General features: G+C 56.1%; 1 protein-coding gene across 3 annotated transcripts in view; it reads left to right on the plus strand.

The window, feature by feature from the left end:
* Positions 1-312: 312 nt before the first annotated feature.
* The window catches only part of VLDLR (very low density lipoprotein receptor), a 39,430-nt gene continuing 26,059 nt past the window's right edge, over positions 313-13,683 (plus strand). Inside the window, exon 1 of one of the 3 annotated variants that reach the window (XM_075559873.1) lies at positions 313-755. In XM_075559873.1, coding sequence (XP_075415988.1) covers positions 674-755 — 82 coding nt within the window. In that variant the 5' untranslated portion in view covers positions 313-673. The remainder of the gene's footprint in view (positions 756-13,683) is intronic. The other 2 variants (XM_075559871.1, XM_075559872.1) reach the window with 2 other exon arrangements.

Here is a 13,683-nt window from a genome sequence, read left to right on the forward strand (position 1 = left end):
GGGGTGGCCCATGGACACCGGCAGGCCCCCCGCCCCGGGCTGCACGGGTGTGAGTGGGGGGAGGCAGGCGGTGGCAATCACAGTGGTAGTTGCGTCAGAGCTAAGGCACTGCTGTCCTTGCTGCTGCCGCCGCTGCCCCGGCTGCTGGCAGCTGCCGGAGAGAACGGGGCGGGCTGTAGGGAGCGCACGGCGGCGGCAGGTTCCTGGGATCAGGAAATTAGGGCCGGCCCCGGGGATTGGAGGCGAGGGCGGCGCGCGCGAGCCAACCAGCGGCCGCCCCGGACCCCCGTGAGCCGCTGGCGGCGGCGCGCAGCAGCCCGGCCGGGAGCAGTCCGGGCGGCGGTCACGGCCACGGCCCCTCGCCCCCGCCGCACCCCGCCCCGCTGCGCCCCGCACTTGGGCCGGGCTGGGTGCGAGCCGGGCTCGGCGCCGGCCGCTCTTCCCCGCCCCTGGGCCGCCTGGCTCCGCCGCACCACTGCTGCCCATAGGCCGGCGGCCGCAGCCCCGAGCACCGGGTGGCTGGCGAGGAGGGGATTGTGCAAGTTGGCGGGGAGGGGGTGCTCCCCAGCAAGCCCTCCCCCTCCTCCCGCCCCGCCCCCACCTCCTTCCTCCTTCCGAGCACTGCTAACTTGTTGTGCGGAGCGGCGGCGGCGGCACCATCCCGGCGGGCACCATGGGCACGTCCGCGCACTGGGCGCTCTGGCTGCTGTTGGCGTTGAGCTGGGCGACCCCCGGGAGCAGCACCGCCGGAGCGGGTGAGTGCCGATGCGCCCCCCGAGGGCGAAATAGGGCCTTGGGTGGCAGGGGCGGTTGCGCCCATCTCCTGGGAGGCACCCCTCTGCACCCCTGCCTCCTCCCCCCTCCACTGCCCGGGGGCACCCCGGAGCTGTCAGCGCTATGACTCCCAGGCCGCGGAGACCCTGAGATTCAGGGCACCCTACAGCTGCACCTCAACTAGTCCTCATTCCTTCCCCCAACCCCCCACCCCAATCGTCGAGGCGACTCCTTCTCACCCTGGCGCGGCGGGGGCAGAGGCTGGGGCTGCCCTGCGAACAATGGTCCTGCCGCCAGTGCTAGCGGGACCTAAGGAAGGAGGCAGAGGGCCCAGGCGGTGATGGCTCCCCGGCGTACTTCTTGGCCTCGGGTGACCAGGACAGGTGACCCTGAGGAAGCGGGGGCGCTGGCCGGGATAAGGGTCCCCGGCAGCCGTGAGCAGGCGCACGTTCGTTCGGGGGCAGGCGACAGCCAGGAGCAGTGCGCAGCATGCGCACCCGGCCTGCGCTCCCCGGGCGCCTGGCCCTCTAGCTGACTGGGAGGAGGAGTGAGGTTTTAAATGGAAGGCCCTCCGGATGGTGGTCCCGAAGACCTGTGGGAACCTTTCCTGGGGTCCCTGGAGTTGCCGGCGGGGGAGGGGCCGAGGGGACCAGGACTTAATCAGGTTAGTAGGCTATGCCGGTGGTGAGATTGCCTCCCTGGGACAGAGCTCTCCTCTAATGCCTGTCTTTCACCTTTAAACAATGGATCCGAGAAGGATCGTGGGCTGGGTGCGCTGGCGTGTGTTGGTGGCTTGTTAAGGGTAAGGGGCCCACTGTTGGGTCCCCGGGGTTCAGCCGCCCCAGACCCTGTGTATGCCACACTCTGACCGTCTTGGGAACACAACAACTTTCCTGGGCCGGCGACAGGAAGCGCGGTTCCAAGGGGGCGCTGTCAGAACCCTGCGGACCCCAAGCTTGGCGACCACAGGCTGGCTGGCGTGGCAGCCCCCAGGAATCAGCAGAAAGCTGCAGTGGCCCTTGGGACCTATTCTCCCAGGTCGCAGGCGCCCAGGGGGCCAGCTGCCCGCAGTCACATGCACCTCTCAAGGAGCAAGAACTTGAATGCCTGCTCAGCCCTTTGGAGCGGCCTTAGTTGGGGTTGTGTCGGTAGGCTGACCGGGGTTCCCCCAACCACCAGCAAGCCCAGGGAGCTGGGCTGGGCCCTTCTGCCCCCTCTCGGATTGGCTGTCTGCCCAATCAGGTTTGGGGTAGTCACATGGCACCGCAGGCTCAGAACTTTGTAGCTGGATAAGTGCTACTTTAAGGGAGCCAGGAGCCACCTGACCCTGCTCGGAAGAGTGTGCCCAGGCCCAGGCCAGTGGGCAGGGAAGATGGCCTCCCGTGTCATCAAGCCCTGCGTCCTGCCTGCAGACCCCACATCTGGTCACTACGGGACCCACAAAGCTAACTTCCCAGACAGCGTCCCGGGACAGGACTGCCCCTTGCTTTCCACGCCAAGATTCCATGACGTGAGAGCCCCAGGCTGTGGGTTGCTGCCACACACGGACACCTGGCCAACTGGGCGGGGCGGGTTCGTGTGTGCTGTGCGCTTCTTCATCGTCTTCAGATGGAGAAGCTGTGCTTTCAAGCAGCGTTCGCTTTACCTGGAGGATGCTAGGGACCCGTGGCTGTTGAGCACTTGGTGTTTGAGACCTTTTGGAAAACAGCAGTGGGCGGCGCACGGCCCAGGGGTCCAAGCAGAGCTGCCAACCTTAAGATTGGCGGTTTCAAGTCACCAGCTCAGTCTCAGAAGAAAGATGCAGGTGACTGCGCCCCCGACGATTTACAGCCTCGGCAACCCACAGGGGCAGCTCTGTCCACGGTACACTAAAGGGTGGCTATGAGTCAATCGACTCGGCTGCAGTCAATGTGGTTTCGTTTTGCACATCACAAAGAAACCATGTAGAAAAACGTTATGTTGAGTTCAGGAGGCCTGGTGGCGCTGACTGGACAGTGCTCGGTAAACCACGAGGTAACCACGGGTCAAACCCCCCAGCCACTGAAGCAGGCCACTGCTTTAAAAATGTGCAGCCTGGGACACGGTGCCTTCCAAGGACATGATGAGCTGAAGTCGTCTCCATGGGCGCTTTGAGTTTGCAGTTGGACTGCTGACTGGCCCCACTCCGGCCAGCTCAAACCCAGCAGCTGTAGCCCGGGAAACCCTGCAGAAGGTCACTGTGAGCTGGCATGGACTGGGTGGCTGTGAGTTGGCCTTGGGTTCGGTTGTTCGTTGTCCTTATGGGTCCCATCTCTCAGAGACCCAGTGTAAGGAAGGACTACAAGGTCCCACCAAGTGTTAGCCCCTCTCATGGAGAACCTTCTATTTCGTTCTTTTCAGGGGGGTGGGGGGAACTCTAGACTTTACCAAGCATGGCTTCCTTCTCCAGGAGCCAGCCCCCATCCTAACAGCACAACTAAAGTATTTAAGACCAAGCCTCACCACCCATGCGTCTAAGGAGCATTTGGCTGTCCTGCTTCCAAGCTAGATCTGTTCCATCTTTGGGCAGCCCGTGGTCCTTTCAGTATCCTCTGCCAATGCCATCGTTGACGGCGTCGTCAGTTCTTCTCTGGTGGTCCGTCCCCAGAGCCCCACTTTCCCATGCAGAGCGGGCAATGGGGGATCACGGCACCCTAGTCCTCAGAGGGACGTCTTTGCTCCTCAGCACTTCAGAGCAGTGCGGTGTGTTTCTTCGGGGCGATGTGGCACTCTTACTCCTTAACACTTTAAAGAAGTCTTTGGGCAACAGGGTTGCCCAAGGCGGGACATCTTTTGGCTGCTGCTTCCATGTGTGCTGATGGTGAACCGAGGTAAACTCAAATCCTTGCCAACTTTTATCTTCTTCGACCAGGGGCTCGCTTAACAGCCCAGGTATAAGGACTTTTGTGAGGTGGTTGTCTGTATTTTCTTCTCTTTCTTGAAGTAGTTTCTACTAAAGGCCTTGGATTGCTATCAGTAAGCACATCAAGTCCTCTGTAATGCCGGCAAGCAGGCGGTGTCATCTGCCCAGGCCAGCTCCTTGGCTCACTGGTCAGCACGGAAGAAGTGTGGTAAAGAGACGCGACCCTGATACACACCTCTCCTAGTTTTAAACCGTGCGGCATCCCCGGGCCCTGCTTCAGTGACTGGCTCTTGGTCTATGTACAGGTCCACAGGAGCACCTTCAGGTGTTTCTAGAACCCTCATTCTAGTGGGCTCCGTGGTTAGTTATGATCCACATAGTCTTTGTATCCAAGAAACCCCACCCCACTCACTGCCCTCAGGTTGATTCCGACTCATAGCAACCTTATAGAGCAAAGTAGAACCAATTGCCCTTGTAGGTTCCTAAGGCTACAGATTTTTATTGTTGTTGTTAGGGGCCATCGAGTCGGCTCTGACCCCTAGCAACCCTAGGCCCAACAGAATGAAACACTGCATGGTTCTGCTCGGTCCTCACCGTGTTCCTTCACCTGAGCTCCTTAATGCAGCCACTGTGTCAATCCAGCTCCTCAAGGGCCTTCCTCTTTTCGCCTTCCTTCCACAAATCTGTACAGGAGTAGAAATTCTCATCTTTCTCCTAAGGAGCAGCTGGTGGGTTTTGAACCTTCAAACCTGTAGTTAGCAGCCCGGAATGTACCCTGCTATGCCACCAGAGCATAGTCACAGCTAAACATCTTTCAGGTTTTTCTGCCTTCAGCCACGAGCCATCTGACACTAGCAGTGATCTCAGTCATTCCATTGCATCTTTGGAGTCCACCTTGAATCCCAGGGAGCTCCCTGTTGATGCCCTGCTCCAACTGTTTTTGAACGATCTTCAACAAGATTTTATTTGCATGTGATCCTAATTATATTGTGTGATACTTTCCACCTTAAAAATTAAGCTAGGCAAAGCCGTATGTTCACTTTGCATTAAACCAGGTGAGAGTACCACTGTTCTTTGTCACACTGGAGTATGTGACATGCCACCAACAGTGGCAGAGAGAAGCCCACGGAGCACTTAAAGCTCTTCACGGGAAGGCAGGCGGGCACAGCTTTCTAAACTGGTAGGAGTTGGCAGTTGGCTGAGCAGTGTTGACCCTAAGCCACCAGGCCAGCACTGGTTCAATTTCATAGCCCAAAGGCAGATAGATGGGTTCCCTTCCTAATCCTGGTCTACCAAACCACCACCCCCCTAAAAAAAAACAAACACTCACTGCCATGGAGTCAATGCCAACTCATCGTGAACCTGTAGGACAGAATAGAACTGCCCCGTGGGTTTCCCAGACTGTCACTCTTTACATCAATAGAAAGCTCCTTATGCCTTCCAAGGAGCTGCTGGTGGTTTTGAACTGCTGACCTTGTGATTAGCAGCACAATGCATAACCAACCCATCACACCACCAAGGCTACATCATCTCCAGTGGCATTCGCGCTCTCTCTCTCTCTCTCTCTCTCTCTCTCTCTCTCTCTCTCTCTCTCTCTCACACACACACACACACACACACACAGGCACTGGTTTTAAAACCTCTGGGACAGAACAAGGGTACCCCACAACTCTGGCAGGGAACCTACTACGAGAAGTTTAAGTTCGGTGGTCTATGTGCCCTAGCTGATGGCCAAACCCAGAGGCGTTCCAGAGCATGTCTTTCAGCAAGGGACCTGCTTAGGGTCTGGAGCCCCCTGTGTTCTTTCCAGCCAGGGCCTAGAAGAAGCACAGTACACGGGAGCTAGCCACGCATGGCTCCTCTGATCAAGTTTGTCTGGTAGATTCTGACTCATGGTAACAGCATGGCTCGTCACCTTGATTCTTACAACAACAAAAAACCTCCCTGCCACCGAGTCAATTCTGACTCACAGTGATCCTGTAGGACAGGGTAAAAGTGTCAGTCTTTACCAGATAGAAAGCCGCCCCTTTCTCCTGTGGGGTTTCCAACTGCTGACCTTGAGGTTAGCAGCCCCAGTGTGTAACCACTATGCCACCAGGGCTCCTAATCCCCTTGAAGAGTGGCCAGGAGAGCAGGCAGGGAGCTTTGCTTACCAAGGGAAGCACTGGAGATAGCTGATAGTGGTAACAGACCTGGTGCCTTAGGGACAGGGAGAAGTGCTTTGTTTTCTCTGAAGAGCCCCAGGGGCAGGTGTGACAAGAGGAGCCCTCCTGTGGGGCAACAATGAACAAGCCAACAGAGACTCACGGGAGGGTCCAGCTGAGCCCCTGATGGCAGCTCCAGCGCCCTGATTTCGAGAGCAGGTTGGCTGTCCACCTTGCCCTCTTGCCCACTTCAGGTGGCATTTTGCCAGTGTGCCTGTCATGTGTCCCTCTGACTCTTGGCCTGTGTGGCACGATTCCTCAGACACCTAAACACGCTGAGAGACCAAGTTCAGCAGAGTTGCCCAAAGTCACAACCTAAGTACAACATGCTGCAAGGCTCACTGCCATTGAGTCCATTCCAACTCCTACAGCCCTGCAGGGCAGAGGGGAGGGAGCTCACAGCAGCCCCAGGGCTAGTCCCCTTGACTTCAGAACCAAACAAGAAACCAAACTCAACTGCCATCGAGTCCATTCTGACCCATGGCATCCCTATAGGACAGGGCAGAACTGCCCCTGGATATTTCTGAGACTGTAACTCTTTAGGGGAGTAGAAAACCATCTTTCATCCACAGAGCAGCTGGTAGTTTTAAACTCCTGACCTTGTAGTTAGCAGCCTGATGCATAGCCACTCCACCACCCTCAACTCCCGGTGACTCAGAATGGGACCACTGTGGTCCTTATGGGTTCACAGGTGATTTTTCCAAGCCTTTCCTCGTAGCCACATTAGTCTGGTAAGGAACTTGGACGCAGCGTGGAGACAGTGGGAACCGAAGCCTTCTTTGGCCCTCCTGGCCACTCTGCTGTTTGTAGCTGTCTTAGTTACCTAGCGCCGCTGTAACGTAAGTGCCACAAGGAGGATCCATGAAGGTGGTAGCGTGCGGGTGGGGGAAATGAAGAGGAGCTGATATCAAAGGGCTCAAAGTAGAAAGAAAATGTTTTGAAAATGGTGATGGCAGCATCTGTAAAAGTTTGCTTGATAGAATTGTTATAATATTTGTAAGAGCCCCCAATAAAACGATTAATAATAATAAAGTACCACAAGGAGATGGTGGAGTGAAGAGACATACTTATTTCGTTCACAATTTAGAAGTCCAAATTCTGGGGAAGCTCTAGGGGAAGCCTCTCTCTCTCTCTCTCTCTCTCTCTCTCTCTCTCTCTCTCTCTCTCTCTCTCTCTCTCTCTCTCTCTCTTTCTCTGTGGCATTCAGTGGAACTTGGCTATGTGCAGGTTACTTGACATCCATGTTCCTCTGGGTCTAGGAGGTTCTCAGTGCAGGGTCCCTGGGTCCAAAGGACGTGCTCTGCTCCTGGCTAGTTTTTCTTGGTGGCAGGCGGTCTCTCTCTCCTAGCTTGTCCAACCTCTTTCATATCTCAAAAGAGATAGACTCAGAATATAACGAAATCCAATAGATTGCATTTGGCCTCATTAACGGTACTAGTGCTATTCCTGCCTCATTCATATCACTGAGGTTGGAATTGATAGGCTCATTCCATCAGATCTCAGGATGGGGGGTGATTGCACATGACCGAGGATCATGGCCTAGCCAAGTTAGCGCATGTGTGCTTGGAGGAAGGGACACAACTCAGTGGACAACAGTACCCATGGGACCCCACCCACAATGGAATCAGCGGCTGCCCAGTCCTGTGCCATCTTCACAAGAGGTAACAGATGGGACAATGTTCCGTTGTTCACAGAGCGTTCACCAGCGGGTTTTCAGAAAGGGATGACCAGGCCTTTCTTCCTAGCCGGTCTTAGTCAAGAAGTTCACACAGGCTCTGGTGGTAGCTGTGCATGAGGTGCACTGACTGGAAACGGAGCCTGGGTCTCCTATGCATCGGGCTGCCATCTGCAAGTTCATCAGTTTGACACCACCATCCGCTCCTCCAGAGCAGGTTGAGGCTTTCTACTCCTGCAAACAGTGACAGTCTCAGAAACCCACAGGGACCGTTCTACGCTGCCCTGCCAGGGCACCATGAGTCGGAATCCCTCCTAGAAGGGGAGACGTCCACCCCCGGACCACTACGACTTTGATAGACAGACTCTTAACACCTCATAAGAAACAAAGAATCCTGGGTTACAAGTCGGGCTGCTAACAGAAAGGTCAGCAGTTTGACACCACCAGCCACTCCTTGAGAGAAAGATGGAGGTTTCTACTTCTCCTAGAGGTACCATCTCGGAAACCCGCAGGCGCAGTTCTGCTCTCTCCTGCAGGACCACTACGGGCCCGAATCGGCTGGCAGTGACTTTGAGTTAGGTGTGCTGAGTACACTGCAGGGTCAGCATGAGGTACCAGCTTGCAAAGCGCCACCTCCCCAGGTGGCATGGGTCTGCCGATTACTTGTGAGCGGCTAAGGAAAGCCAGAGCATTCCTGCTGGGTGTCGGGAGAGTGTTTTGTGCAGATTCTGCTTAAAAGGGAATACGCTTGGCTTAGCGATCCTTTGCCCACGTGGGATCTGAGAGATGCCGCAGGAGCCTCACGGGTGGGTGTGCATGGCCGCGAGGTTGAGAGAGGCTGTTGGAGGAAAAGCCAAGCTACGGACACTGGCCAATGTCGTTGAGGGCACCGCCAACATGGGGAGCTTGGGCTGGCCCTGCTGGCTGAGGCCTTTATGTGCCCAGCCGCAGAGTGACGTGGATTGGCAGTGGCAGGGGGCTGGCAGTTCGGCCAACATACAGAGTCAACCCCTGGATAAGAGACCACCTGTGGCAGGCATCTCAGGTGTGATGCCGTAAAACCAGACCAAACAGGTCGCCCAGGGCTCACTTCAGACCAATGACGACCACCCGTTGTTACAGGTAGATAGAACGCGTGCTCTGTCTCATGTTTTCTTGTGACTGGTTAGGGGTGGGGGTCCCAACCACCAGCCTTTACGTTCCCATTTCCCCTGGGAAATGTCCCTAAACTCACCACCAAGAATGTAGACTCTCAACTGACAAAAGCTGGGAGATGAGACAGGTGACCTCAGAGAAGTAACAGGATCTCAGCAGCGATATTCTGCTACCAAGCCTTGCCACATGGCCATCCCAGTGTGGCCAGAAGTCAGATCCAGGTCTGACCGCGAAGTTCCAGCCTCAGCTTCTGCTGCCGCTGCTGCGCTGCTTGGGGGTTGCAGGCGCAATTTTCAACGTGCAGTGAGCCCACAGGATGGGAAAGAACTTCCCCTTCAGGTTCCCTGCGGGACAGCTTGGGCCCCACTTTTCAGCCACATACACCGACTGCCATCTGGTCGATGCCAACTCTTAGTGACTCTGTAGGACAGGGTCGAGCTGCCCCTATGACTTTCCGAGACTGTAACTCTTGATGGGAGCAGAAAGCCCATCTTTCCCCCTTGGAGCAGTTGGTGGTTTCACACTTTGGACCTTTCAGCTCGCAGCCTGACTGTGCTACCCGGCTCCTTTGGTTGTTGTTAGGTGCTGAGTTAGTTAAAGTTTATTGTGCCAACCTGGCCGATAAACACCTATGGGGTTAATTGAAGGGTGGAGAGATAAATGGCTCGGTGAGCCTTGTCTTTCTAGTTCTCGGGTCTCTTGCTTTGTGATGATCGGACCAGGGTGCAGCTGCCTTAGCCAGTTCCCTGCTTCAACTGGCAAGGCTCACTCCCTGCAAGACATCTCCAAGGAGAAGCCGCATGGATCTACCCCAATGCAGCCCTGGATGCTGGAGAAGCCATGTGGAGACCCCTGCCAGTGCTGAGATACTTGCATGCTCACTGATACGGCTTTCTTCCTGCAGTCAGGTGTCATAGGGTGTGTTTTGTGAGATGGAGGAGGACTCTGTGGCTTGGTGTTGGCCATATGGGTTAATGTTGGACTTGTGGGCTTGGGCAGTACTAGGTTGGGATGTTTCCTTGATGCGCACTTAACCTTTATATAAAAGTCTCTCTTATACATGAGTTTCTGTGGATTTGTTTCTCTAAAGCGCCCAGACTAACACAGGTGCCATCAAGTAGGGTCCCTTTCCCAGTTCACCCCTCCTCCCCATCTGCTCACATTCCTCCCTCTGCTAGTGCACTCAGGACCCACCTCTTCCTCATGCTCCCTGTAGTTTGGCTGCGTCAACCCTGTGATCAGGCTTAGGGACAACTGTGAGGATGATGCATGAGTCACTTAACAATGACAGCCACGGGAGCCCCAGCAGTGGTCATCTGCTCCCTTTAAGGCGACAGCCTACGGAGCCCTGTGGAGGTGGCGCTACTGTGTCATAGACCCACGATGAGTCAGAATGGACTTGATGACACCCAGCGGCCATAGGCCCTCGGGTCTTACCCACATCTGTCCACTAGTCACAGGACAGTGACTGAGGTGATGGGGCTAAGAGGCTGTATCTGCCCCCAGGAAATAATGCCGCAGCCTTGGCGGCGGGCTGGCTGCTGCAGCGTGCTTCCCACGCCCCTGCCTGCCCCTGCTTGTTGCTTTTGAGTACGCTGCTTCCTGCCATCAAGGTGGGGGGCAGCTCCAGGCTGCTGTTGAGGCTACTGTCCGCTTGGAGTGGCTGCCAGCAGCCCCGGGGGCTAATCTCCCAGTGCCCCGTCCAGCACTCTGCTGCTGGGATCCTTAGCATTCCCACCGGCTTATTTTTGCCCAGAGACAGCTCGACCTTTCTCCTAGTCTGTCTTCATCCAAGAATGCTACTGAAGCCTGCACCTCCCACTCCCACCCCCACCCCAGGCACGGGAGACCCTCGTGGCGTGTTTACAATCCTGGCTGCGTAGCCTCCAGCCTCCACACGGAGCCTTCCAGTCTGTGTTGTAACCAGACTTCCAGGTGACAGTGAGTGACACATGCGAAACTTTGAGGCCCACAGATGCGAAGCCACCACCACCACGCCCCCAACCAGAATGGGCCCATGGAGTGGATTCTGACTCCTGGCCACCCCCATTTGAACCAGAGTAGAACAGGCTGGAAAGGCGGTTCAAGAGCCGTGCCCCCTTTCAGAAGTAGATCGCCAGGCCTTTCTTCCAAGGCACTCTGGGAGGACTCCAGCCATGAGTCTTTTTGGCAATAGGTCGCACCCTGCAAGAATGTCAGAGATAGACCCCCACCCCCATCAGCTGTGCTTGGAGATGCCGCTCCGTCAACCTGCTGAACTCGCTTAGGTCAGGGAATTGGCACGGACAAGCTGTGCTCCGAACTGGGCTCGTCCAGAGACTCGGGTTGGCCAGGTGGCCAGGGACTCAGGTTGGCCGGGTGGCCAGGGACTAGGGTTGGCCGGGTGGCAGGAGCAATGGCTTGGCTGCGCACCTCCTCTTGTTGTGTGTGCACCATTGCCTCTGGCTAACCGCCCTCCCCACCGGAAGACTAATGTGCTGACTGGGGAAGCTGCACGTCCCAAGGCGAGCTTTCACCGTGAGCAGAAGAAAGACTAGCGTCAATGTGGCAGGCAGACGAGGCGATCAGGACTAAAAATAAATGCCCTTGGTGGAGCCAGAAGTGCCAGAGTACATGGACTGAAGGAATGACACCAGATAACAACACCTGCGGGGGACAGGCGGGGAGAGCTGGGCACAGGCCTGTGCAGTGAGGCAGCCTGCGCCTCAGGCCGGCCACCTCAAGGTGTCTGAGACCACTCCCCTCTGTGGACTCTGACTCACAGGCCCGGCATGTGTGCATCAGAAAAGAGCACCGTGGGGTTGTCGGTGGCAGCGATCAGGCCTTGCTCCCAAGCGCCCCCCCCCCACCCAAGGGGACTTGAACCCTCAACCTTGCAGGCATTCGTTGAGTGTGGCACTCCCACCTCAGAGTATCTATGTCCCAGGTGTGCACATTCCAGAGCTTCTGGGGAAGTGCTACTAAGAGACCTTCAGGGACAGGTCAGGTCATCCGAGTCTACTGTCAGGTAGGTGGTCCTGAAGCTTGCACCTATATGGAGGGACCTCCTGACAGTGGTGTGGTAGGTTACACATTGGGCTGCTGAGTACAGGGTCAGCAGTTCACAACCACCATCATTTCCATAGGAGAAAGAGGAGGCTCCCTGTGCCTGTACATAGTAACAGCCTCGGACACCCACAGGGACGGTTCCACCCTGTCCTATCGGCTCGCTGTGGATTGGAATTGACTCGATGGCAGAGTTGAAACCCCACACCCAAACCATCGCCACTGAGTTGGAATCAACACGTAGCCCCTCCGTGGGGTTTCTGAAGCCGAACATCTCTGCCATGAGACTAGGCAGCCTCACCTTTGTCCGGAGGACCGGCTGGTGGATTTGAGCAGCTTTGGTTAGGATCTCAAAACCTAAGCCACAGCACCGACCACGGGTCCTTATTCATTAAGTTCCCCGGGTGGCAGAGTTCTGAGCCACTAATCCAATGGTTGGTAATTGTGACCCATCCAGCAGCAGGGCAGAAGACAGACCTGGTCCGCTTGCATAGAGATTACAGCCATGAAAACCATAGAGAGAAGTTGTGCCCCTCCCTCGGTTGCCATGATGTCAGTCTGCGAGCACATTGTTTGGAGGGGGTTGTGGGGGACACTTGCAACCTGTCTTCAGTTTGCGGAAAAACTCAGAAGTTCCCCAAACCTGTGAGCCGTCCACCTGTCTCGGTCACGGTGTTGACCACAGCTGAGGTTAGCTGGGCTCCTGGGACTGGTGCTCTGAGTGAAGCTGTTCTCACCGTCTGCTACCTTCTGTGGAGGGGACAGTGTATTCATGTGGCATTTGCTTGGAATATAAATGCCTGTCTAAGTGACTAGGTACGAGAGACTGCCGGCCCCCACCCATACCCTACACCCCCCCCAAAGGCGAGGACAATCTTTCTGAGTCTCAGAAGGAAACCTGATCTCCCCGCACTGTGCCATTTTTATTGTCGATGCTGTTGTCGGTTGAGACGGTCCACAGCAGAGCCGGCGTGGGCTCACGGCCCAGCAAGTACACTTCAAGGGCAGGGGTGACCTGCTTCTTATCCAACTGTTTCCTGTCTGAAAGCAAAAGTGTCTTTCTCAAACTCTTGGCCCACAGGCAATCTGCTGGGCCAAGCTTGCCTGCCTGGCGGTTATAGGTGGGAACCCATGGTCTCTCCCTCCATGTCACCCACCCCCCTCTGACCCCCTGACATGCCTGTGAGACAGGGTGGCCCAGAGGAACCATTTCCCCAATGTGTTCACACCTGTATTTCCCCTTTCTGAGCAGACTAGTCTGGATGGGATACCTATTGCCTCTCCGCCCAGGGTTATATTTTACTATTAAGTTCTTTTTGACGCGTCCTGAGCTTTAGTTGTTCTTGGTAGAGCATAGGGAGTCCTGGTGGCCTAGCAGTTATGCAATGGGCTACTAACCACAAGGTCAGCAGTTCAAAACCACCAGCCACTCCGCTGGAGGAAAGTAGAGCTTTCTAGTCCCATAAAGAGATTCCGTCTCGGAAACCCACCATCCGACCCTGTCCTGTACGGTTGCTGTGAGTCCACACTTAGTCCGTGGCAGTGAGCTTGGGTGGGGTTGAGTTTGGGGTAGCTTCCACCCACGGAAGTTTATTTTCTCAGCCTTCGGAGGCTGGGAGTGGGGCTGCAGGGTGCAGGCTCTCCGGGGAAGGCGCGGTCTCTGTGGGCTCGGGCAGGGGGAGGCCTGTGTCTCTGAGCTCTTGGTTCCTGCCAGGGGCACTTCTCCTGTGACCGGTCTCCCCTCGCCCTGTCCTGTGGACGTGCTACTCTTCTGTTTGGTGCAAGGTTAACTCCAGAAGCTCTGCGGGCCAATCCTGCCTGACTCAAAGGACAAAGCCCATTTCCAAAGGGGTGGTGGTGTCTTCAAGTCCACTTCAACTCAGCTGTGGAGGAAGGGGCGGAGCTGCCCCAGAGGGTCTCTGCTTCCTAAAAGCAAAACCAAGCAGTTA

Source organism: Tenrec ecaudatus, chromosome 10, assembly GCF_050624435.1.
Source record: "Tenrec ecaudatus isolate mTenEca1 chromosome 10, mTenEca1.hap1, whole genome shotgun sequence".
NCBI classification, from domain to species: Eukaryota; Metazoa; Chordata; class Mammalia; order Afrosoricida; family Tenrecidae; genus Tenrec; species Tenrec ecaudatus.